A 26,532-nucleotide genomic window follows, 5' to 3' on the forward strand; every position below is an offset into this window, starting at 1 on the left:
TTGCCTCACTGTAAATGGTTGTCATGATAAAAAGGTTTCATCTTAGAACTGAGCCAGAATGTATCAATAAATATATATTGTTAAAAAAAATTACTTGGATTGGCGGGATATGACTTTAGGTAAATGTTTGCCACCTGAATGATGCAAAAATATGATAGTTTGTGAAGAAATTTACAAAACAAGAAGTTAGAAAATACAGGAAATAGCAGAGAGTTCTAAATAGAATCTCTCTACCTATGTCATCAATTTATTGTGTAAATTAGACAAGAGTTTGGGCCCTTGTTTACATTATGGTTGCTAGGAAAGATAGTTCTACCTCTATAGTTGCGTTTCCATTGCCTTATTTTTAATGCGCATTTTGAAGATTTGCATAAGTAGCAGGAGGTGAAAGTGCCAAATATCGCAATTAGAAGCTTTACTCCTTATAAAAGTTTATTCTATCACTTCAGGTGGATTTTGATTTTAACGCAGAACAGTGAAAGCGCACTTTCGAAGTTGGGAACGCATTTTAAGATTGTAAAGTATATTAATGTTTATGTGATGTTGTTAATGTTGCTGCTTTTGTATGTGACATTTGGTTGCTATGATGTCAAGTTGATGTGAAGGTCCTATTGGTCAGTTACTGGTCTGTTTTGGAGACGGGCATTAATGAGTTGAGACTGCTGTTGCTCTGCTCTTGCTTTGGTATGGGTGTAGGTTACGCACTACAATAGCTCTTGTGCTCAGAAAATAAACAGGAAGAACCAGAAGAAATTTGGCGTGTTTCCTTCACCAGGACACCATTATTAGAGAAATTAGTACTCTAACCTGTCATACACACTTTCATTGTAGCATAGGTGAATCTGCAGGATGTACTAATCTAAACAGAAGGGTCCAGCAGAAGAATGTGCAGAATGCCTAAGGTAAGTGAGGAATAACTTTGGGCCACTGTAAACTGTTTCAAATGAACTTATTCTGTTTTTCATCTTTTTAATATGGTAAAAATTAAGAACAGCAGCTTTAATCCACAGCCCTATGATAAAATCCTCATATTTTTACTCTCAAGAATGAGAAACACCTGGAGTTGTTGTGGAACATGAGCTGGACACCTGCACCGACTTTAAGTGACTGTGTTGTCGCCATAGCTATGGTTGATTGATGTATTTGTCAAAGAGGACAGCCCTGTTCACTCGACACCCAATCCGCCCATAAAACACTTCCTGTGTGTCAATGTGTGTAGCATGCATGTAGGGGTGTGTGTGTGTCAGAGTGTGTATATATTTTGCGTGTTGTGTACGTGTGTATATAATGTGTGTAGGTAATGTGCATGTGTGTGAGTGTGTATAGGGCATGTATGAGTGCATGGATGTTTGTAGTCTGTGTGTATAGTGTGTATGTGTGTGTGCATGTGTGGTGTGTGTGTGTACATATAGTGTGTGTGTATAGTGTGTATGTATAAATGCTCTGTTCCACCTTGTGATGTCTTGAAGTGGTAGTTTTGAAGTTAACACCTACCTTTTACCTTTAATTAAATTGAGATTGGCAATTCCAGTGCTGAAATAATCCAAATGATTCAAGTGACGGTCTATGGAGTTTAAAAACACAGTGGAGCACTTCGTGCATTACCACGTGACATCACAAGGTGGAACAGAGTGTTTTCAGTTTGAGAGAAGATGTTTCATTCACACATATTTAACACACAAACCCTGCATGGTTTGTGTTAAACATATGTGAATGAAATAAAACATAACACCAGGTATGTTTGTGATGAGGAAACAACATTAGAACAAAGATTAGAAAATAGTGTGATATGGGCCCTTTAAAGTGCAACAGGGTTTAACAGTTTTAGAATTGCCATTTCATTTGGTGGGATAGTACATGTGGTAAATGGAATAAAATTTATCAAAACAAAGATTTAAATTTGAGTCATTGTTATCACGAGATTTTATAAAACATTTTTGGCTTGATATTCAGTCTCGGGGAATTCTGTGTGCCCCTCTGACCTGTACAGAAGTTACATTTGGTAACACATGATTATAAGACTAAGAAACACATCAATAATTTAGTCCTTTTAGGTCTATTCACAAATGCTGTTTTTTTTTTTTTTTTTTTACCATACCAAGTATAAACACACTGGAAAAATCACTGAGCATGACTATATGAAAAGAGGCTGGTTTCCTTATGTCATTTTTGAACGATTTTGATTAATTTGAACAAAATATTAATATATAGCAATTTTATGAATGTTTTATTTATTATCAGTTTGACTTTGTTATATATGTGCTCTCTTTGTATTTGAAAATCTGCAATAAAAAAGAGAAATATTTATCATAGTTTTATCATAAACTGTATAAATAAATGGCACAGCTAACCTGCTAGCCGCATTCCAAATAGGAACTGGGGCGTGCTTCCAACTCCATCAACTTTGCCTCCATTTCAATTTACATTGAAATACTGTGGCCCCCCCTTTCTGTAACTGCAGCTGTCAGACTCGTTATTTTGGTCTTAAAATGTTCATATTAACCTGCTCTACATGATCCTGGCATTTCTATTTTGCTATTGTGTCTTTTAACTCAAGATATGCACATTGATAAAAGAAAAATTACGTGCCTTTTTGTCCGAGGTCGCTCCTGCTAGGGTTAGCAACAGGTTTGATTGACAACGTTCCTAAGTGCCTACTTTGCTAAACAAGCAGTTCGGGCAGAAAATGGTGGCTCTTTGGTTGTTATAATACTCCCGATCGGAATTCCAAATATGGAGCCTGGCTTCAAATTGGCTTCTGTAACTGCTAGCCTTGATGAGCTTCATTTGACTGGAGCTGTATGCTGTGTGTGACGTCACACTCACTTAGTCCACTTCTTTATACAATCTATAATTGGAACACACTTCAAAGGCTCAGACCACTGGTGCGGCTTCTATGATTTCTATGTGCTACCCATGTCCAACAAGAAAGTAAAATTATAAAGTTTACCAAGATGGTCAAACTAGAGAAAACTAGAGAAGAATGTTAGTCTAATCTAAAAAAAAAAAAGGCATGCGAGCTATATTTTAATGAGATGTGTGGTCTAACCTGCCATAATCCACTTTCAGGCAGTCACAAAACCTCATCAACTAGACTACACTACACTTGTATTGTATTATCTCTGTGTATTTCTTACCATTGACGCCATGGAAACGAGCACATTGCGGCCGAGGGTGTTGAAGGGGTTCCCAGCAATCGCCATGGCAACAGACTGATTGATGGGCGGGATGCTTTCAAGGTCATCATCAGGTCCCCCAGACTTGTTTTTGCCGCCTCGGCTGTCACAAACTACACCAGTGAACAGATTAGGAAGAATAGTTTCGTTTAACATGTGGTTTATGGCATACATATTTTTGAGGAAAATTGGATTGCAATTGTAAAACATAAAAATATAGAAAGTAGGTCTTAGCGGGTTGATCTGCAAGCATTATACATAAAATGCAAATTGCTGTTTTTGTTAGCACTATAATATTTACACCTTAATTAGCCATATTAGCTCATAATGAACAAGTAGTTTAAAAATAGGGGTTAGGGGTTAGGGTTTTAATTAAGTCGTTATGAAGCCTGAAACATTCTTAATGTAGTTATTATGAAGCGTTATCAATAGGTTCTGTTCAGAGTAGCACACTGCTAACTAGCTCTCTGTGTCTCAAAGCTAATAGTCACTTTTATTCAAATTGTAAAATATAAAATGAACAACCTGATAAAATTCAATTTACCATATTTTCTGGACTATAAGTCCCACTTTTTTCATAGTTTGGTCAGGGTGCGTCTTATACTCAGATGTGACTTATATGTGAAATTATTATTATAGAATTTTGCATCTTCATTATTATCACACTGACAACTACGTGAGGCTAACTGTTAATATCTTACGTTAACATGCCAGACACGTTTGCTGTCTATGCTTCATGTATGTGTGTACGTAAGTATAACGGCTGATTATACATGTTACAGTTTACTTGTTTGACCAATAGATGGCACTAGTGTGTTTGTAATACCTGTAAGAAAATTAGCTTGACTTGTTTTATTTTATGGTGGTCCCTCCGTTTAAGAAGGGGGGCCGGAGGCTGTGTTCCAATTACAGGGGAAATACACTCCTCAGCCTTCCCAGTAAGGTCTATTCCAGGGTACTGGAGAGGAAAATCCATCCAATAGTTGAACCACGGATCCAGGAGGAGCAGTGCGGTTTTCATCCTGGTCGCGGAACATTGGTCCAGCTCTACACTCTCCATCGGGTGCTGGAGGGCTAATGGGAGTTTGCCCAACCAGTCCACATGTGCTTTCTGGACCTGGAGAAGGCATTTGACCGTGTCCCTCGTGATGTCCTTTAGGGGATGCTCTGGGACTATGGGGTCTGGAGCTCTTTGCAAAGGGCTGTCCAGTCCTGTATGACCAGAGCAGGAGCTGTGTTCATATTGCCGGCAGTAAGTCAGACCTGTTCCCGGTGCATGTTGGACTCTGCCAGGGCTGCCCTTTGTCACCGGTTCTGTTCATTGTATTTATGGACAGAATTTCTAGGTGCAGTCAGGGGTCGGAGGGGGTCTGGTTCGGGAACCACAGGGTCTCATCGATGCTGTTTAAGGATGATGTTGTCTTGATGGCTTCTTCGAGCTAGGACCTGCTGCAGGCACTGGCGAGGTTTGCAGCCAAGTGTGAAGTGGCTGGGATGAAAATCAGCTCCTCCAAATCCGAGGCCGTGGTTCTCAACCAGAAAAAGGTGGCCTACCCTCTCAGGGTGGGTGGTGAGTCTCTGCCTCAAGTGGAGGAGTTCAAGTATCTCGGGGGCTTGTTCGCGAGTAAGGGGAGGATGGAGTGTGAAATTGATAGGCGGATTGGTGCAGCATCCGCAGTGATACGGTCGCTGTATCGGACTGCTGTGGTGAAGAAGGAGCTGAGTCGAAAGGCGAAACGCTCAATTTACTGGTCAATCTACGTTCCTACCCTCACCTATGGTCATGAGCTATGGGTAATGAGCAAAAGGACAAGATCGCGGATACAAGCGGCCAAAATGGGCTTGTTCTTGGTCTTGGATTTTGTAAAATAAATTATAGTCCAGTGCCAAGTATAGTCTAGAGAATATGGTAATTAAAATAAAGACAGCTCAATTATTTTTATATGTAGAATACCTCACTTTGCGGTATTATTTCAAAAACCTGTTAGACCTCAAAATTAGCAATACCGTTAGCACTGAGACACAAACATCTCCTTCTAAACACAGAAGAGTCCACTGCCTGATCTTTAAATATTTATTCATTTTAGCATACCTCGGCAAAAACCTCATAGGGATAAAATTGGACAGGAAGTAGGAAGTGATGCTAACAGTGAGGTTGGCGGGCGCTATAGTGCAGAGTCTACTATCTAAGATAAAATGCTATAATAAATTCTCAATTAAAATATTACTCAGCAGTTAATAGTAAATGCGTTAAAATCATATGGTACAATTCAGGCCTGAATATAAAACTGCACGCTAAAGAGGAGTAAAATGTACTGTACCAGTAAAGTCCAGATAATTAGTGGAGTCTATAATGATGCCCACAAGAGGGAGGTAGAGAGCAGCCACTTTAGCTCTGACTTCAAGTTTCACACAACGCTGGTCCAAATCGTGAGTGCACAGCAGACTGTAAACTGCATTAATGGCCTTTCTTTGCACCTTCGCCCTGCACATGCAAACAAATAAATTAGAAACAATAGAAACTCAGAATGGAACAGATACTAAAACTAGTATCAAAATTTGATATAATTTGAGCAGGTATCGATACGAAAAAAGTCCCACTCACAGGACAGACATGAACCTTTCCTGAATAGATCTTGAGCTGTATCGGAGCAAGTATAAGACCACATAGACTTGTACTTATACACCCATGTACCACTATGGAACCTACCTGGACCACTGACGGATTTACACAGATTTAAGGTCACGTGGGAATATAAAAGAAAGCACTGCCATTTAATGTTGAAAATCACATTCTATAAGAAAGATTATCATCATGGTATCGGTATTGAGTATTGAGTCTATTCCTTAGTATCGAAGTTTGAAATTTTTTATCATGACAACACTCCTTCATGTGACATCCAAAACCTTTTAAAACCTGTAGTTTAACCTGACCTGGAGGTCAGAGATCAGAATCCTCAGGTGAAATTTGCTGTGTAACTGTTAAATTGCAGATGTGTTGACCTGGTTTATGGTTAATATATCTGTAATTACTGGGCTGATCGATATGAAACAGACCCGACTTCGACCTGGTTTGGACCTGGTTTTCACCTGGTTTGGACCTCGTTTAAGGTTAATATCTCTGTAATTACTGGGCCGATCCACATGAAACAAAAAACTGACAGAGAAGACGTTTGTACCAGTTTAAATAAACAAAAGAGGTTTTTGTTTTCCCAATATCTTCACAAAAAGCAGCCATTACTCAACCCCAAAGACGTTAGTGCCGTTGAAAGCACTTTAAGCCATGCAATTAATATGACAAGTTTGTGGAGCCGGTCCCAAACACATAATGACGTGGTTCAACATTTTGTTGATACGTTTTCAAAAACATTCTTCTAAAAACATTACATCTCCCATAGACTTGTACAAACCCCTGCCCTCCAGCTCAAACAATGATGTAACCAGATTCTAAAACGTGAACGCAACCCATCAATGGGTTTGAGAATGATGAAAAGTTCAGGCCGTTGCAGTAGTGATTAACAACTCAAAACTAAATATATCTTTTTGATGAGAAAAAGTCCACAAAAATGGCAACATAAAACAGGAGGCTGAAACCCACGAAATCATGACTTTTTCCCATTCAAAATATATAATATTTTGTTTTGAATTGTTAATCACTACGGCAATAGTCCTAAGTTTGCATCATTCTGAAAGCTATGGATTGAGCCCTGTTCACACATATAGCCTTGAGAATTTACCCGCATTTTTGTTCATGTGTGAACAAAACCAGAACAGTTTTTTTTCATTTCCTGGTTCCACCCATTGTTTCCAGGTTATGAGCATGCTTTCCATGGTTATATTCCAATTTCATCCAATTGAAATGAAGCAGCAGCACATTGTTGAATGAGAATAAGCAAAGCCAGAGTCAAGAGCCAGGTTATGTGTGAACAACGCAAACCCTGAAATGCTCTGGAGCTGGTGCATGTGTGAATGGGGGTCATTTCGGAGTGTTCTGGCATTTTGTACCCAGCAGTTTACTGGGAACTATGTGTGACTGGAGCTTTACCTTACAATGGCAACTGGTCTATGTGACTGCGGACTTTGGGGTGACTGAAAACCCACCTCTTCTCCTTGGCATTTAGCTCTAGACAGGATATATAGGTGTTTTATTGTTCAGTTCCTATGTATCCTGTTATCTGTGTATATAAAACTCACAATGGTCACAGAAATAATTTAAATGTAATAGTAAATTTAAAAAAATCTATGAAATTTAACCAATGAAAGTCAGACATTGCTTTTCAACCATGCTTCAACAGAATGATTAAAAAAATAAACTCATGAAACAGGCCTGGACAAAAATGATGGTACCCTTAACTTAATATTTTGTTGCACCTCTCAGCAGGTATTTTTGCCCACTCATCATGAGCAAACTGCTCCAGTTGTCTCAGATTTGAATGGTGCCTTTTCCAGACGACATGTTTCAGCTCCTTCCAAAGATGCTCAATAGGATTTAGGTCAGGGCTCATAGAAGGCCACTTTAGAATAGTCCAATGTTTTCCTCTTAGCCATTCTTGGGTGTTTTAGCTGTGAGTTTTGCGTCATTGTCCTGTTGCAAGACCCATGACCTGCGACTGAGACCAAGCTTTCTGACACTGGCCAGCACACTTCTTTCTAGAATCCCTTGATAGTCTTGAGATTTCATTGTACCCTGCACAGATTCAAGACACCCTGTGGCAGATGCAGCCCTAGAACACAACAGAGCCTCCTCCATGTTTCACAGTAGGGACAGTGTTCTTTTCTTGATATGCTTATTTTTTTTCATCTGTGAACATAGAGCTGATGTGCTTTGGCAGAAAGTTCCATTCTTGTCTCATCTGTCCATGAGACATTCTCCCAGAAGCTTTGTGGCTTGTCAACATGTAGTTTGGCAAATTCCAATCTGGCTTTCTTATGATTTGTTTTCAACAATGGTGTCCTCCTTGGGCATCTCCCATTAAGTCCACTTTGGCTTAAACAATGACGGATGGTGCGATCTGACACTGATGATCCTTGAGCTTGAAGTTCACCTTTAATCTCTTTAGAAGTTTTTCTGGGCTCTTTTGTTACCATTCATATTATCCATCTCTTTGATTGTCATCAATTTTTCTCCTGCGGCCACGTCCGGGGAGGTTGGCTACAGTCCCATGGATCTTAAATTTCTGAATAATATGTGCAACTGTAGTCACAGGAATTTCAAGTTGCTTGGAGATGGTCTTATAGCCTTTACTTTTAACATGCTTTCCTATAATTTTCTTTCTAATCTCCTGAGACAACTCTTTCCTTTGCTTCCTCTGGTCCATGTTGAGTGTGGTACACACCATGTCACCAAACAGCACAGTGACGACCTGTAGCCCTATATATAGGCCCACTGACTGATTACAAGATTGAGGACACCTGTGATGCTAATTAGTGGACACACTTTGGATTAACATGTCCCTTTGGCCCTTTGGTCTTTTCTTAGGGGTACCATCATTTTTGTCCAGGCCTGTTTCATGAGTTTATTTTAAATAATTCAGTTGAAGCATGGTTGAAAAGCAGTGTCTGGTTAAATTTGGTTAAATTTCATAGAATTTTTATTTATTATTACTTTTGTCAGATTCAAGTTATTTCTGTGACCATTGTGAGTTTTTCTTTCATTAACCAAAGGGTACCAACAATTTTGTCCACGTGTGTATGTTGTTTTAAATGTGCTATAGAAATAAACTTGAATTGATTTAAATTAATAATGGTGTGTGTCTCACCCCTCTGATTCTATGTCCAGAGCGGCGCTGAGCTCGGTCAAGATTAGACCGGTCAGATAGTGCTGCTGTTTAAACTCATGAGAGAGTTCAAACAGAGCCAAGATCCTGTGTTGCTCTTGGAAGCTGCATGAGCCAGAACTCTGAAACACAGAGAGAAGTTATTTAACAATTAGATTTAAGCAAAACAAAACATGAGGAAAGGACAAAGCAGAACAGATAGAAAAACATAATATTTCAGCCACATTAAAGACACTGTTCCCAATGTCTCCCCATGTGTTTGAGCAAAATGCTTCTTGGCCCAGTACAGATATAGCGTATAAGCAGCCCTTGAGGTCAAAATAAGACTGCTGTGTACTGTCTGAATCTGATTATAAACTAAGAAATGTCCATTTAAAGCAACTGTAACCTGCATAGAGAGACAGATGGGTCATGTTTATGGAATGTAAAATCAAAATCTTACAAATACACTACAAAAGTTGGGACACATAGCACTTTTCCACCTTCAAGGCTCAAAGCACTTTACATCAATGAACCACTCACCCATTCACACACATTCACACACAATCATACAACAATGTACACAGACACAGGGGGCAAGGTGAGTTGAGTCTTGACTAAGGACACAAAGACAGCATTTATTGGTGGGAGCTATAATCGCATTTCCAACCTGTGGGTCAGTGGATCTGACCACTCTACAAGTGATCGTCGAGAGCGTAATGCGAACTGCCAACCTTCAGATCAGTGGCCAAACACAGTCTAGAAATAAGTCTACATAATTCCATATATCTTGCTTCATATATTTGATGTCTTCTGTATGTATATAAAATGTAGAAAGTAGTAAAAATAAAGAAAACAAACAAAACACAGCACCCTATATCCTATATTTTGATCAAACTCTGCAAAGATCCATGATACAGAAACTGTTCCTACATTTGAAAGCTTCTTGGACATTATTGTGGTGCAGGGGGCGGAGTCAGAGGGCAGGTCATCATTATGAGTGACGTGTTGACAGACCTGGGAGGAGATGGATGGACAGGGGGAGGCGGGGGCAGACGACGGGCTGCTGAAGAAGAGGCTCAGGTTCAGGTAGTGCTCGTGACTACACAGGATCCGCAGAAACTCAAGACGCATACTGATCAGGGTGGGCATTGACATGGTTTTGGACGACATCTAGAAAGGATCACAAAGAAAATACATTTAAATAGGGAAATGTAGATGTACTGCATTCCACTGGAAATTAACTGAAACGTTGCAGACAACATTATATTATCTTTATAAATAATAGGCTCTACTCTATGCACAGCAACACACTAGCTAGCTCACTATGTCTCAAAGCTTATGCTACAGTGGCACAACCACAAATTTAAATACATTTTCTTATCATTTTATGTGAAGTGTGAAGTGGAAGGAAATATTTTACAAGATTTACATTTTTTTAATAAAAAAAAACTTATAAGTGCAGCATGTAAAAGTATTCAGCCCCTTTTTCTTGAATGCAACCAATTGCTTTTAGAAGATGCCTGATGATTTTGGAAAGACTGAATGTTGAACTAATGACTAAAAAGAGTCCACCTGTGTAATTTTGTCTCAGTATAAATGCAGCTGTGCTGTGAAGGCCACAGAAGTTTGTTAAGAGAGTATTGGGGAGCAAACCACAAAATGAAGTCAAAGGAGCAAACCAAACAGATCAGGGGAAAAGTTGTGGTGAAGTGTAAAGTAGGGCTTGGATCAAAAAGTGTTGAACATCTCAAGGAGCACTGTTCAATCCATCATTTGGAAATTGAAAGAGTATGGCAAAACTGCAAAGCAACTCAGACATGACCATCCACCACAACTTATAGAACGAGCACTCATCAGAGATGTAGCCAGGAGGCCCATGGTGACTCTGGAAGAGCTGCAGAGATCCACAGCTCAGGTGGGGGAATCTGTTCACAGGACAACTATTAGTCGTGCACTACACTAATCTGGTCTTTATGGAAGAGTGGCAACAAGAAAGCCATTGTTGAAAACCATCCACAAGACGTCTTGTTTACAGTTCGCTAGAAGTCATTTGGAGGACAGCAAACATGTGGCAAAAGGTGCTCTGGTCTGATGAGACCAAAATGGAACTTTCTGGCCTAAAAGTAAAATGCTATGTGTGGAAACCTAACACTGCACCTCACTCTGAACACACCATCCCCACAATCAAACACGGTGGTGGCAGTATCATGGTGTGAGGGTGCTTTTCTTCAGCCGTCGATGGTTGGATAGTTGGATAATTAATGGGAAGATGGATGGAGCTAAATTCCAGCAGGGCAGGGATTGTAAACATAAAGCCAAAGTGACAATGGAATGGTTTAAAGCAAAATATATTCATGTGTTAGAATGGCCCAGTCAAAGTCTGGATTTAAATCCAACTGAGAATCTGTGGCAAGATCTTAAAACTGCAGTTCACAAACCGTCTCCATCAAATCTGACAGAGCTTGAACAGTTTTGCCAGGAAGAATGGGTAAAAATTTCAGTCTGTAGGTGTGTAAAGCTGGTTGAAACATACCCCAAAAGACTTGCAGCTGTAATTGCAGCAAAAAGCAGTTCCACAAAGTATTGTCTTAGGGGTGCTGAATGCTTTTGCACGTCACACTTTAGTGTGACATTTTTGGGTTTTTCTTTATTTGGAAATGATGTATAATCTTCTTTCTACTTCACACTTATGTACCATTTTGTGTTATTTATTCACATAAAATGCAAAGTAAAATATATATTTAAATTTACGGTTGTGACTTGAAAAAATTTGAAAAAGTTCCAGGGGGATGAATACTTTTGCAAGCCACTGTAACTTTTATTAAAAGCATAAAATATAGAATAAACAACCTATTAAAATCAAATTAATTAAATTAAGACAAGCCAATTATTTTTATACGTAGAATACTTCAGTTTGTGGTGTTGTTTAATAGTTTGCCTCAATATTAGCATTAGCGCTAGCAGTGAGACATAAACATGTCTCTTTCTAAACACAGAAGTGTCACTGGTGAAGTATTAATTTTATTTGTATGGTCTTTAACATGCTGTCAGTGACATTCACCAGCAGCTCCCTGTCAACTGTCTGATCTTTAAATATTTATTCATTTTAGCGTGACTCTGTAAAACCCTCAGAGAAATATAACTGTACAGCAATTAGTGATGTTAACAGTGAGGCTGAGGGCGCTGTTGTGCACCAAGCTTACTGTAGTCTACTGTATATTAGTGGTTCCCAACCTTTTTTCTCTCGTCTACCCCCTAAGCGTTGTCTCACACTCTGAGTACCCCCTATTCGTCTGATGCCCCTGGAGATACTTCCTGAGTATTCTCTCACACTTTCAGTGCCAATTTTAAGTATGCCAATTATAACCATTATTTTTTTCTTGTTTTAATAACGCTAATGCCAAAATGATCCTACTTTTTTTTTTTAAGAATGTAAAATGCACTACAAGAATAATTCACATTCAAATACCATTCGATGCCACCTTTCTTTTAAATCTGACCAAGTGCTCTCTGGCTAGAATTGATGTACCCCCAGAGGGCCCCGTACCCCTGTATGGGAAACACTGGTCTATGTGGTTTACCAATTGCAACTATTTAAATTTTTCTTTAAGGTCCTATCTTATGCTAAATGGCTCTGCACTGGCTTCCTGTAGCTCAGAGAATAGACTTTAAAGCAGCTCTGCTTGTGTACAAGTCTCTTCATGGCGTGGCACCAAAGTACATCTCCGACATGTTAGTGCCATATGAACCATCTTGCACTGAGGACCTCAGAGACTGCCCTCCTGTTGGTGCCCAGAGTCAGGACTGAACATGGAGAATCAGCATTTCAGTTTTATGCAGCTAACACCTGGAACAATCTTCCTGAAGATGTGAGACAGGCCTCCAGTCTGACAATGTTTAAATTCAGGTTATGTTTAGCTGTGAAAATGAGTGAAAGGTTTTTAGGTTTTTATTCTGCACTTTTATCCTTTAATGATAATCTTATGATGTTTAGTTCTGATTATTTATGTTTTGATTTGTTGTATTGTGATTTTAATGGGGTTTTTTTTATTCTGTAAAGCACTTTGAATTACCTTGTGTATGAACTGCCTAAAAGGCGACCGTGAGCTTTTAGCCTTGTTAGAACCTTTTTACCTAATCAAAAACATACCTGGAATTGTGTTTTGTTTCATTCCCACACCCTTTATAATAAGCCTGTCTACATCTCCAAAGGTCAGAATGCTGTGTTCCACCTTGTGATGTAATGAAGCAGTAGTTTTTAAGTTAACAGCTTCTTTTACCTATAGTTTAGAAGAGATTGGCAATTCCAGGGCTGAAACGATCCAAATGATTGTAGTGAAGATGTACAGAATTTAAAAACACAGTGGACATCACAAGGACAGAGTGTTTTCAGTTTGAGAGAAGAACTGAGGCTAAATATGCAGGGCTTGTATGTTAAACATGTAGGAATGAAACAAAACACAACTCCAGGTATGTTTGTGATGAGGAAACAACATTAGAACAGAAATCAGATAATAGTGAAATATGCGCCCTTTAAATTATTTAAAGTCTTCTACCTGGTTGCAGTAGTTCTTCACCAGCAGAAACACAAAGCCGCGGTCCATGAGAGACAGAAGGTCGTACAGGAAGAAGGCCAGGCTGATGTTGACTTTCTCAGCTTGTTCCACCTCCTAAAACAACAGCAATCAACAAGCCCCAATCAGAAAAGCACACTGATTGGATCTGGCTGCGCATGTGGCTGTGCAAGCTGTGTTTTTGATACCACATAGACAAACATAATTAGCCGTGTAAGCTCCCTATTGTTTGGAGGACACAGAGCATGTACACCTGCTCAGGAAACGAGTGCCTGAAGCTGAAGTTGTTGACAAACCAAATATTCAGTGATTGAGATTATCTTTATTTTTATTTACCTTTTGTTGTTTGACCAGAATGGTGCAAATCTCTGCTGTTACCACGGAGACGATAGTGGTGATGTCATCTTTGAAGCGGTCGGAAAAGCGGCTCCTCCGGGGAATGTTTTGCTTGTCCAGTTGGGATACATGCTGAGCCATGCTTTTTACCTGTTAAACAAATCAACAAATTTTTACATTTCAGAAAAAAGGTTTAGGTTTTGGTCATCTTCACACGAATTTATTACCAAAATATGACCAATATACCAAAATATGTTTCCATACCAAATGAACTAATATTAAAGGTCCTATATTACACAAAATCGACTCTTGTGAGCTTTAAGCCAAGCCAACACACAAACCCTGCATATTTAGGCTGAGTTTCTCAAAAACTCAAAACACTCTGCTCCACCTTGTGATGTCATGTGGTAATACAGGAAGTACTCCACTGTGTTTTTAAACTCCATACACCTTCACTAGAATCATTTGGATCATTTCAGTCCTAGAATTGTCAATCTCTACTGAACTAAAGATCAAAGGAGCCGTTAACTTGAAAACTACCGCTTCATGACATCACAAGGTGGAACAGAGCATTTTGAGCTTTGGAGATGTAGACAGACTAATAATAAAAGGTAGGTCAAACATGTGTGAATGAAACAAAACACATCTTCAGGTATGTTTTTGAGGAGGTAACAACATTATAACATGGCTTAAAGCTCATAAGAGTTCACTTTGTATAATATAGGACCTAATTAAAAACAACATTATGTAAAACCTCAAGATTCATAACTGAAGTATTAAGAACTAAATACATTTGATTTTTTAATACAAACCAGAAGCTCGAAAAAGAACCAGGCATATTTATAAGAGTTCTCTCTGCAGACTCCAGTGCTGACCACCATCTGTAACGCCAACTCCTCATGGAACAGCTGAACGAGACACAGGGTTTATTTACTTATGAAATCACATTACATCAAGTTAGAATAAATCTTAAGCCAAACAGAGAGGAGCTGAGAGTGAGGAACAAAATATCACACACTGGAAACATCTGTGTTGTACTACCCTCTGGTGGACACTGGTGGGAAGTGTTTCTGGTTACATACTCCAGTGATAACATAGAAAGCTTTTAACTATGTAATGTATTTAAAACCCAACATATTTAGAATTAAGTTAGAATTATTCAGAAGAAATAAGATGTCAGCCTCCCTAATGTTTTACATTTTAGGGAGGGTTCAATCATTATTTGAAACTATTTTATGAAAACTAAAAGAGATGCAAAGAGGGACCTTTAAATTTTTATATCGTCTTTCTTAACTAAAATATATGAAAGCAAAACTGTTTTTACAACATAATTAACAACTTGTGAACCATTTAATAAGGGGAAAAATAGAAACAAAATAGAAAAACAGTCCTCTTGTGAATACGTTTTGCTATATTTTTAAAACCCATATCTTGTAGAATAGTTCCTCGTACCTTCCGATTGGATGGCCTGGTGCTTCCTGTGGCATTTTGGTTGTTTCCCTCGACATAGGTAGACATGCGGCTGCCCGGGTTGTTGTGACCCTGCACACAGATCTGGTTCATTAGAATAGGGAATTGGTTTATTTGAACACTGACTGACTGTAGCAAAGCAGCCCCATGCTTCATAATTCGTATAGCCGGAGCTCATTCGCAGCACTTGTTCCTCAAGAGCTTTTAACCAGATGCATATTCCATAGACTACTTGCCTAACCTTAACTTAAAGCATCGGTGTACTCCCTCAGTCATACAAGTAGGTTTCAGAGCAGGGAAGGCGTTTTGCCATCCGTGCTTGTGGACACTGCTAATAACAGAAACTTTAAACAAACAGGTGTGTTAGCTTCAGTGTAGCTCATCCCTTCAGATAGTTAAAAGGCACCGTCCACCAGTAATCTGACCAGAACTGAAGAAGCGGCTGCGATGGGCAGCGAAATGTCATCACTCTAAAATTTTTGCCCAGTTCCAGAATTAAATGTACTTTTGCTACTTTAACCTAAACCATAACTTTCGTTGTTGAATAAACGATTTATATCATGAGGTTTTTTTGTCCCATAAGGAAAGCAAGTTAACATGACATGAGTGTGTATGTGTACAGATGTTAGTCCCCAGAGTGTGATAAATAACTGTCCACACACACGTAGAGCTCCGACACATTAAAGGAGACGGATGGATTCATTAAAGCAGCTGTCAACCGGCCTATTACATTACCTAATGTAGTGATATTTACTTCAGCCTGTTTGTGTGTGTGATTAACCATTTACCCATCCACTGGCCCACTTAAATATTCTATGTGCAAAATTTCTTTATGTTGCTATGGAGAATATGTAAAATGTCAAATCAATCCATTGGTAATTAAAAAGGAGGCGTGGCAAAAGCTCTCAAAACTATTCTGTATCCCTGTGTATCTGACCCTAACTACACTCACAAGACTACATCTGCAAGGAGAGCTCATGCAAAAACATTGATTTCTGCAGTAAAAAGCACTACGAAACAATGTATTTATATAAAGACTTTAATCAGACTTTTTACATTTAAAAAACAAAAAATACCGAACTTTCAGCTCACTCACATCTCCTTTCTGGTATTGATGCATATAAAGACTTATAGTCTGAATAAAATTATTTGTTGATTAATACAACAATGTATCCATCCACTGGCCTACTCAAATATTCTATATAGATATAGTAGCTATGGCATTAGAACTGAGTCATATGGGGATGAAAAAGGAATTGTGATCTCATCCCTGTGACACTTCTTTTTTTTTTTTTTTTGGGTAAACATAGCTTTATGGTCAAAAACAGACACTCTCCACCATCCTCTCCTCCTATTGGTCAGCAATCACAGTGAACAGAGTGAGTGAGTAAACTTTCAGAAACAGTAGATAGCTTTAGTTTCCTCTTGAAGACAGTATAAGAGATCCCAAGACAACATGAACCATGATTATATGGAAATTGTGATCGTGATATAATTTTTTGGGGAAATTCCCCATCCCTATAGCCATAATAAATTAACTTTTAATACAAATTTTGTATTTTATGTGTGGTGGCATTTTACATCTTGCCATAGGGACTGCAGTTGGAAACTAGCTGTATAGCTAATACTGGCGCATTTACAGAAATGTTGATTAATGTGCATTGTCCCTATTCAAATAAATAAATAAATAAAAAATAATAAAACAAACCCACAACGCCTAATCAATACTAAAACTAGTATCAAAACAAGATACTCATTTATGCAAAAAAGTCCCATTGACAGGGCAGAAATGAACCTTTCCTGAATATCTTTAGAATGATTGTTTGTGGCTGATGTCTTTCTACTTGGATAATGACATTGCTTTGTCACTGGAGTGTAGTCAGATTGGTTGATGTTGCATGTCCAGAGCCAAAAAGTTCAGCTTTTTCAACTTTTGGATGCACGAACAGAGCGTCTGATGCCTGGACGCTCAAGACGTGCTGCATCCACAGTAGATTTGCGCCGCTCTGACGCTTGAAACCCCAGAAACGGAGTGTGGCCAAGACACGTGTCCACCAGAGACTTTACATGTGAACTCGACGGAGAACAACAGCAATATGTTTTAACAAGGATGCAAAAATGATTGTAACTATCGTATGGATGGAGTCTGCTTTAGCTTTGTGGATCAGTGACTGCAAGAAAAATAACATTACGAAACACTACAGTGGAGTGGCGTGCTTACTGTGCTTATTTTTTCAAATCTACGAACTGAACTTTGAGTGTTTAAACAAGAGAGAAATGTGAGAAAATGTTAATGCCTGTCTGAGAAACGTGTATGAAGTGTGTGGAGACGGCCTTAAATATTTATATAATTGTAAAAAATTTAGTTTTATATTTTGCAGATTTCGTTTATCGCGGGTTATTTTTGGAACGTAACCCCCGTGATAAACAAGGGAACACTGTATACACCCACTGACCACTATGGAACCTCCTGAGAGATTACACAAATATAAAGCCACATGGGACTAATAAAAAGGACTACCATTTAATGTTGAATATCACAATCTATTGTCTAAATAAAGAGCATATTTATTTTTCATCATGGTATCGGGATGGCATCTTGTTTACCTTGGCTGACAGAATGCTCTGGACTTCCTGGTCCTCTGCAGAGCCATGAGGACCTGGGATGTCTGGGTTACTACTGCTGCGCATCCTGGACTGAAGAAGCATTGACCCAACTGAAGCAGCTGTGGCCCGGCTCATAGTGCTGAAATGAAACGGCTCTATGGACGAGGTCATGCCCCCTGACCCTGGGGAGATTATAAATAGAAAAAACACATAGATTTTACTACTTTCTACATTTTATATACATACAGAACACATCATATATATAAAGTAAGATATATATATTATGTAGTTAAAAAAAACATTAATTACGCTACTAAATATTTTTTTATATTTTATATTCAAATCCTCAAAGTAGCGGCCCAAAGTAGAGCTATTCATGTTTTGTTTTGTTTTTTTCATACCTGAAGTGTGCGTGTCCTTCAGTTGGGGGATTCAGACGACCCAGTACAGATATGTGCTTGTAGATGTTCATACCTGAGGTGTGTGTGTCCTTCAGGGGGTTGGGGAGGCAGAAGACCCAGTACAGATATGTGGATAAGAGGCAGTTTCGTCCCTGCTGGTCTCGGCTCAACTCCTGACTGCTGTGGAGGCTGTTGACGATGGACACCACTGATTCAAACGCTATCTGGGCCAGGTTAGCTGTGGGACAAAAGCAGACTGTTCAAACACTGATGTTCTAACCAGATGACCAGACCAAAGCAGGAAAATATAACATACCAAATAAACTGGTCTTTAGTTTTCACAATTTTACAGCAGGATTAGAATTCAGTTATGTCAAATGTGATCGATTTGGATAAGTTTGAGAGGGTCACGCAGAATCAGGCTCTGACATGGATACACCTGCATTTGACCCATACTTCCACGCTGTTTGGACAGTGCAACTGGACTGGACAGTGCAATTTCCCCACTCTTTTGGCACCTCCCGCCCTCACTTTCATTAATACATAGTCTAAAATTGGGTACTTCAGCTAAAACCTTTATAGTATTCGTTAATTAATTATGTGAAAAATAAAATGTTAACTGATTTTGCAGCAGGTAAATTTAATCAATTAGATCAACTACTTTTTTTTTTAAATATATATATAGTTAACGTCTGTCTGTTAGTCATTAGGATTATAGGATGGAATCATAAACCAAAGGGGTACTCTTTTATAACAACACCTGTGGCACAGTTGGGGCTAACCTGTATTTTAAACTTAATGCACGTCACTGTCACTCTGCTGCCTCCGTTGTGCTCCAACCCTGCTACAGTGCACTGAGCACCCTGTCTGTGAGCTGCAGCCTCGCACTGGACTCTGAAAAGAGGAGCACCACCTGTCTGTGAGCCACAGCCTCACTCTGGACTGTGGACCGAAAAGTGCCCCTGTCTGTGTGCTGAAACACCTTGCACTTCATTGTGGTACTTGTATTAGTTCAGCTGTTCATTCTTGTAACACTGTGATTAACAGTGTTTTAGGATAATGGGTGATTTTTTCTAGAGTAACACTTGGAAAACTATTAGAGATGGCACCTGAGAGTAAAAAGTAAATAATGCTATATTCATGTAAACACTGTCCCGTTTTTAGACTGCGTTCACACTTCACTTCACACCCTGGTTTAGTGCTAATATTGACTGTGTTTGGTCCTTATCTAATCCTGGTTTAGTCCTGGTCTAGTGTAGGAGAAAGAGAACTCAACCTTGATAAAATTTAATTTATAAGAAGCAAACAGCAGTGGGCGGAGATAGGGGGTAGAGGAAAACAGCATTTTTCTTAGCACTCAAGCTTCAAATGCAAGACAATACAGGATTACGCAAACACACGCAAATCAAGTAAACTAATGATGAAAGAGCACCATCAGTACATTAAAACCACATAAAAGTCTATTACAATCCCCTTTAAGTCCAGTCCTGATCAACGGCTCACCCGTCTGCCCGGCGATGACCATCGGCTGCATGATGAGAGTGAAGAGCTTGTCCAGCACCAGGTGGAGGAAGCTGACCAGAGGCTCAAGGCTGGATGATGACAGGGAGATGATGCTGAGTTTGAGCTCATGCTCCAGTTTGTTTTCTGGGATCTTTTCGTCTCGGAGCCTCAAAGGAAACGTGGCCCCGCCCTCCAGAGCATGACACAGGGTGAAGAACCGCTCCAAGTGGTTATCCTAAAGTGTGAATGTATCAAATGTAAACAAACACATTCAAAACACAGGTCCTGGATTATATGAGTTAGGGAAGCACCGATCCAGCTTTTAATTTCCAATCATAGACTGTTTATATAAAGTGATCATGGCGTGCTTCCAGCTCCATCGTCTCTGCTGCTGTTAAATGTTTGTATTAACCCGCTCTACGTGATCCTGGTGTTTTTGTTTTGCTATTGTTTCCGTAAATGAAGTTGACAGATGAGTCAGGGGCATTCTTTCCTCGAGGTTGCTCCCGCTAGTGTTAGCAACAGGTTTGATCGGCAGTGTTGCTAAGCGTCTACATCCTGGTTTAGCAGGGCCGATACCTTTAACAGCCTCGCTCCAGATCTTTGGTTGCTGTGACACTTGCAGTCCTAATTCCAAATATGGAGCTCAGCTCCAAATTGGCCCCTATAACTGTTGGTCTCGATGAGCTTCTTTTGGCTCTTTTAACATTGATTTAACTGTCCAACCAGGACATCGGACAGAACCGATATTTAGAAGCCAATTTCTGAGACCAGTATTGGATCGGTGAGTGCCTAATACTAGTTGTTTGCTTGGAGTGGTACCTGAGTGTGAACAGACGACACAGCCTGAATCTCAAGATTAAAAAGTCCCTTATGACTTTCCATCCATTTGACTGGAGGAACTTGAGGAGGGAGTTTCTGCAAAATGAGGAGAAAAATGTAAAAATTATTATGTTTTATACCTCCATTTAAACATCCATTCATCCATGTTCTTCTGCTTATCAGGGGCCGGGTCACGGGGCAGCAGTCTAAGCAGGGACTCCCAGACATCACTCACCCAAGCCTAGACACTTCCTTCAGCTCCTCCGGTGGAACCCGAAGGCATTCACAGGCCAGTGTGTCCTGGGTCTTCCCTGTGGCCTCCTCCCGGTGGGACATGAACATATCCCAAGGGATAAGTTCATGTCCCACTCCAAAATACTGCTCTCCAAAATACTCTCAGTTAAACATTTATTTTAGTTTTTGTTTAGAAACATCAGCAATACCACATTTTCACCCCACACTTATACGCTTATACCTATAGCTGCCCTGGTATGGACTGACTAAAGTCTTTGGCCCCAACATCCATCATGCAAAAATCATTCAAATACATGTAAGGTGTCTTGCCCATAGACACAGTATTTGGTCTATGGGCAGTGGTTGTACATATATATAGACATACAATACATACAGCTGGCTCTGTGTACCTCTGGGGGGTGATGGGAGTAGTTTATTGGGAGTCGATCCAAAACAATGGGCAGACAAAACTGACCCGCCTGCAGCTGATCACTCTGGAGCATGGGAAGCCACTGAAATACAGAAGAAAAAAACAGAATTCTCATTTCAAAATACCAAATACATATTAATATTGTATTGTACTGCTCATAGCCTGTATAAAGTAGTGGACTAAGTGAGCGTGATGTCACACGCAGCGTTCGATTCCAGTCAAATGAAGCTCATGGAGGTTAGCAGTTATAGGGTCCAATTTGGAGCAAAGTTCCATATTTGGAATTCCGACCACGGGTATCACAGCAAACAAAGAGCCAATCTGGAGCGAAGCTGTTGAAGGTAACGGCCCTTCGAGCAGGCTGTCGCTTCTGGTGTCAAGTGCCCGCACTGCTGGTTCAGCAGGAAGCGGACACTTAGTAATGATGTCAATCAAATCTGTTGCAACCTCGGGGTGAGAAAGAAGCTGATTTGTCTCTTTTTGATGTTCATAACTTCATTTATGGACACAACAGTGAAATTAAAATACCAGGATCATGTAGAGCGGGTTACTACAAACATTTTAAGACCAAAATGGTGAGCCTGACAGCAGCAGCTACAGAGAGAAGGGCCACGGTTTTCAATAGAAAGTGAATTAGAGTTGATGAAGCCAGAAGCGTGCCCATGCTCACTTCGTTTTTGGAACGTGCCAGTTAGCAGGTTAGCCATGTCCATTTACATATACAGTCTATGGTACTGCTTTATGTATAATGCAAATATTTAGGGTAGAGAATTAATAGTAGTACCGAGTATCCGATGAGCGTCTCACAGTTCCCGCTCTGGTTCTGCTTCTGTTGGCAGCTGATGTGGTAGAAGGTGAAGAGCAAGTGATGCCGCTCTGTGAGGCGAGCGGGCAGAGCTATTTTCACCTCCTCATAGAAGTCTGGAGACCTGAGCAAAAACACAGAACACAGACACAGGTGAGATAAACACCAGAGATGAGATTTACAAAGCAATGTGTTACTGAGGCACTATTAAGACTGCGTTTACACTGGGTTTGCAAAAGGGCGGCGCTAAAGATGAAGGGCTTGAGAGGGCACTAGTCTCCCCTAGAATGCCCAGTGCACTCCCATAGCTCCAGCAAAGAATTCTTCCTCACCAAACCAAACTTCCTCCAAACTTGACTAAAATGTTCAAAGTCTTCAAAATGAGACTACATTAAAAAAAAAACATCCCAATACCCCTATGATGAATAATATAACAAGGATCGTGACGTCGCCCAGTATGGCGCAGCTGGGACCTCACCCTGGAGCCAGACCTGGGGTTGGAGCTCGAATGCAAGCACCTGGTGGCCAGCCCTTTGCCCACGGGGCCCGGCATGACAACGTGGGTCCGTCCTCCTGTGGGCTCACCACCCGCAGAGGGTCTCATAGGGGTCGGGTGTAGAGGACTGGGCAGCGGTCGAAGAGGCGTGTCTCGACGACCCGATACACAGACACAGCATCTGGCTGTAGCGATGTGGAATGTCACCTCGCTGGGGGGTAAGGAGCCTGAGCTCGGGCAGGAGGTTGAGAGATACCGGCTAGATATAGTCAGGCTCACCTCCACGCACAGCTTGGGCTCTGGTACCTAAGTCCTTGAGAGGGGTTGGACCCTCCACTTCTCTGGCTTTGCCCATGGGGAGAGGAGGTGAGCTGGTTTGGCTGTTGCTCATTGCCCCACAGCTCAGCCGTCACGTGTTGGAGTTCACCCAGGTTAACGAGCGGGTGGCGTCCCTGCGCCTTTGGGTCGGGGACAGGTCTCTCACTTTTGTGTCAGCCTATGGGCCAAAGGGCAGTGCAGAGTACCCGGCCTTATTGGAATCCCTGGGAGGGGTACTAGACAGTGTCACTGGACTTCTGTGCTACTCACAGTTTGTCCATAACAAACACCATGTTCAAACACAAGGGTGTCCATCAGTGCACATGGCACCAGGACACCCTAGGTCAGATGTCGATGATCAACTTTGTCATCGTGTCATCCGACCTTCGGCCGCGTGTCTTGGACACTCGGGGGAAGAGAGGGGCAGAGGTGTCAACCAATCACCACCTGGTTGTGAGTTGGATCCACCGGCAGAGGAGGTAGCCGGACAGACCTGGCAGACTCAAGCGTATCGTGAGGATCTGTTGGGAACGTCTGGTGGAACCCTCTGTCAGCAGGGTCTTCAACTCACGCCTCCGCGAGAGTCCAAGTGGGCCACGTTCTCCACCTCCATTGTCGATGCGGCTGCACGTAGCTGTGGTCACAAGGTCTGCCGTGCTTGTCGCTGTGGCAATCCCCGAACCCGGTGGTGGACACCCGGAAGTAAGGGATGCTACTGGAGAGGAGAATCTGACCAATAGTCGAACCTCAGATCCATGAGGAGCAGTGTGGTTTTCGTCCCGGTCACGGAACACTGGACCAGCTCTATACTCTCCATCGGGTGCTCGAGGGTTCATGGGAGTTTGCCCAACCAGTCCACATGTGTTTTGTGGACCTGGAAAAGGCATTCTCTCGTGGTGTCCTATGGGGGGTGCTCTGGGAATATAGGGTCCGGGCCCTTTGCAAAGGGCTGTCCGGTCCCTGTATGACCAGAGCAGGAGCTGTGTTTGCATTGCCAGCAGTAAGTCAGACCTGTCCCTAGAGTCCTTGCCTCTAGTGGAGGAGTTCAATTATCTCGGGGTCTTGTTCACGAGCGAGGGACAGATGGAGCGTGTGATTGACAGGCGGCTCGGTGCAGCGTCTGCAGTGATGCAGTCGCTGTATCGGACCGTTGTGGTAAAGAAGCAGCTGAGCCGGAGGGCAAAGCTCTCGATTTACCGGTCAATCTACGTTCCTACCCTCACCTATGGTCATGAGCTTTGGGTAATGACCGAAAGGACAAGATCACGGATAGAAGAGGCCCTCCTCCGCAGGGTGGCTGAGCCCCTTAGAGGTAGGGTGAGGAGCTCACACTGGAGGCGCTCGGAGTAGAGCCACTGCTCCTCCACGTCGAAAGGAGCAAGTTGAGGTGGCTCGGGCATCTAATTCGGATGCCTCCTGGACGCCTCCGTAGGGAGGTGTTCCGGGCATGTCCCACTGGGAGGAAGCCCCGGGGAACACCCAGGACACGCGGGAGGGACTATGTCTCTCGGCTGGCCTGGGAACACCTCGGGATCCTCCCGGAAGAGCTGGAGGAAGTGTGTGTAGAGAGGAAAGTCTGGGCCTCCCTGCTGAAACTGCTGTCTCCGAGACCCAGCCCTGGATAAAGTGAATGAAAATGGGTGGATGGATGGACATATTACATTCATATTACGTTTTGTAAATCACTACAGGAGCTAATTACATTTAAACATCGGGGGCTGGAGTTGGAAAAGGCTCTACATTAACATGTTAAAACAAGAACACCCCCACAGCTCCTCCAACCAAAAATGTCTGTTGGTCTGGTCTCCCTGAAGATGTGAGACAGGCCTCTGCTCCAATTATGTTCAAATCCAGGCTCAAAAAAGTTGTTTAGCTTTGCATAAGACTGAAGGGTCTTATTCTGCATTTATCTCAAGTTAGTTTTATAATGTTTTTGTTTGTTTCTTTTGCTTTTGTCTTTGAATTACTTTGTGTACAAACTGTGCTCTTCAAATGAACTTGGCCTGTCTGGTTGGATCAGTTTAATCCTGATGTAGACTTAGTTTGGTTTTGTTCTAGTCTTGGCTTAGTCCAGCTCTAATGCAGGGATAGTTTGTGTATATAAATGAACTTCGCTAACTTGCTAGCTGGTGCCTTCCATCATCCGAAAATGAAGATATGAACAATAATAACAGACAAATCAGGTGGCTTCAGCTAACATTAGCAACGGGTTTGATTGACAGTGTTCCTAAGGGCCTGCTCCCTGCTAAACCAGTGACATGGGAGGGAAAGGGCATTATCTTCAACAGCCTAACTCTAGATTGGCTCTTTGATTGCTATGATATTCGCAGTGAGATTCCAAAACATGGAACTTGGCTCCAAATCGGCCCCTATAACTGCTAGCCTCGATGAGGATTTGACTGAAGCAGAACGCTGTGGGTGACATCACACTCACTCAATCCAGATCTTTGTATAGGCTATGAGTGCAGGTCTAATTTTGGTTAAGTTTAGTCTCAGTTTTGTCCCAGTTTAGTCGAGGTGGATGTGTGAAAGCAGCCTAAAATGATGTATTGTCTGAGTATTATAAAATACTTGCTTGTTATGGTAGGTCACTGGTGTGTAGACTTCACAAACAAACTCTGGACCACTCGATTTCCCAAATATGATCTGAAACAAAAGAAGCAGTTTAATATTTTAATTTCTTCAGATGTGAATAAAACAGTCTGTCATTTGAACATACTGGCATGGAGAAGGTCGGGTCCTCTCCACTCATAAACTGAATTTTGATGGTGATATTTCGAGCTGACGTTAACCTGTTCACAAAGTTGAGCCTCTGAGGATACACAAACAGCAGATTCCTACGGAGAAAAACAGAAAAATAGTGTTGCTTTGTACAATATGTAAAATATCAAAACGTTAGGACTACAGTCAACTAAAGAAGTTCTTAAAGAAGTTCTTGTTGTAAAGACCTGTCCTGCCATTTTGATTTCTTTTGCTTTATAGTAAACCAATCAAAATAATTCCGTATCTTTGTGTATGTGACCCAAACTGAACTGACAAGACTACGCCTGCAGGGGGAGCTTATCTAAAACATCTAATTATGCAGAAAGACTGTATAAAGAAGTGGACTAAGGGATTGTCACCCATTGTTCAGCTCCAGTGAAATGAAGCTCATCGAAGCTAGCAGTTAAAGGAGCAAATTTGGAGCCGAGTTCCATATTTGGAACTCCAACCACGAGTATCATAGCAACCAATCCGGAGTAAGGGTGCTGAAGGTAACACTTTCCCATCCACACAATTGTTTTACCAGTGAGCGGGCTCTTAGCAACACTGTTAATCAAACCTGTTGCTAAAGCTATAAGAAGTGAGTTTAGGGAAAGAATTTGCGGACACAATAGCAAAATAAACACCCAGGATTATGTATAGTGGGTTAATACAAACATTTTAAGACCAAAATGAGAAGCCTGACAACAACAGTTACAGAGAGAGGGGCCACAGTTTTTCAATATAAAGTTACGTGGAGCAAAAACCGATGGAGCTGGAAGCGAGCCCATGATCATTTCTTATTTGGAATGCGGAAGCTAGCGGTTAGCTATTACTTTCCATTTATATATACAGTCTA

At 41.1% G+C, this 26,532-nt stretch overlaps 1 protein-coding gene across 3 annotated transcripts in view; it reads right to left on the reverse strand.

Annotated features, from left to right (window-relative positions):
• dock8 (dedicator of cytokinesis 8) overlaps window positions 1-26,532 on the reverse strand; it is a 167,544-nt gene that overhangs the window by 56,574 nt on the left and 84,438 nt on the right. For all 3 annotated transcript variants that reach the window (XM_033972654.2, XM_033972653.2, XM_055224340.1), the window contains 16 exons: window positions 25,651-25,768; window positions 25,507-25,577; window positions 22,097-22,241; window positions 21,293-21,394; window positions 20,649-20,744; window positions 19,827-20,061; window positions 18,397-18,561; window positions 17,923-18,104; window positions 15,298-15,387; window positions 14,658-14,753; window positions 13,846-13,995; window positions 13,492-13,605; window positions 9,950-10,105; window positions 8,936-9,075; window positions 5,498-5,661; window positions 3,138-3,289 (listed from right to left, as the gene is read on the reverse strand). In XM_033972654.2, coding sequence (XP_033828545.1) covers window positions 3,138-3,289; window positions 5,498-5,661; window positions 8,936-9,075; window positions 9,950-10,105; window positions 13,492-13,605; window positions 13,846-13,995; window positions 14,658-14,753; window positions 15,298-15,387; window positions 17,923-18,104; window positions 18,397-18,561; window positions 19,827-20,061; window positions 20,649-20,744; window positions 21,293-21,394; window positions 22,097-22,241; window positions 25,507-25,577; window positions 25,651-25,768 — 2,176 coding nt within the window. The remainder of the gene's footprint in view (window positions 1-3,137; window positions 3,290-5,497; window positions 5,662-8,935; window positions 9,076-9,949; window positions 10,106-13,491; window positions 13,606-13,845; window positions 13,996-14,657; window positions 14,754-15,297; window positions 15,388-17,922; window positions 18,105-18,396; window positions 18,562-19,826; window positions 20,062-20,648; window positions 20,745-21,292; window positions 21,395-22,096; window positions 22,242-25,506; window positions 25,578-25,650; window positions 25,769-26,532) is intronic.

This window comes from Periophthalmus magnuspinnatus, chromosome 9 (genome assembly GCF_009829125.3).
Source record: "Periophthalmus magnuspinnatus isolate fPerMag1 chromosome 9, fPerMag1.2.pri, whole genome shotgun sequence".
Classification (NCBI taxonomy): domain Eukaryota; kingdom Metazoa; phylum Chordata; class Actinopteri; order Gobiiformes; family Gobiidae; genus Periophthalmus; species Periophthalmus magnuspinnatus.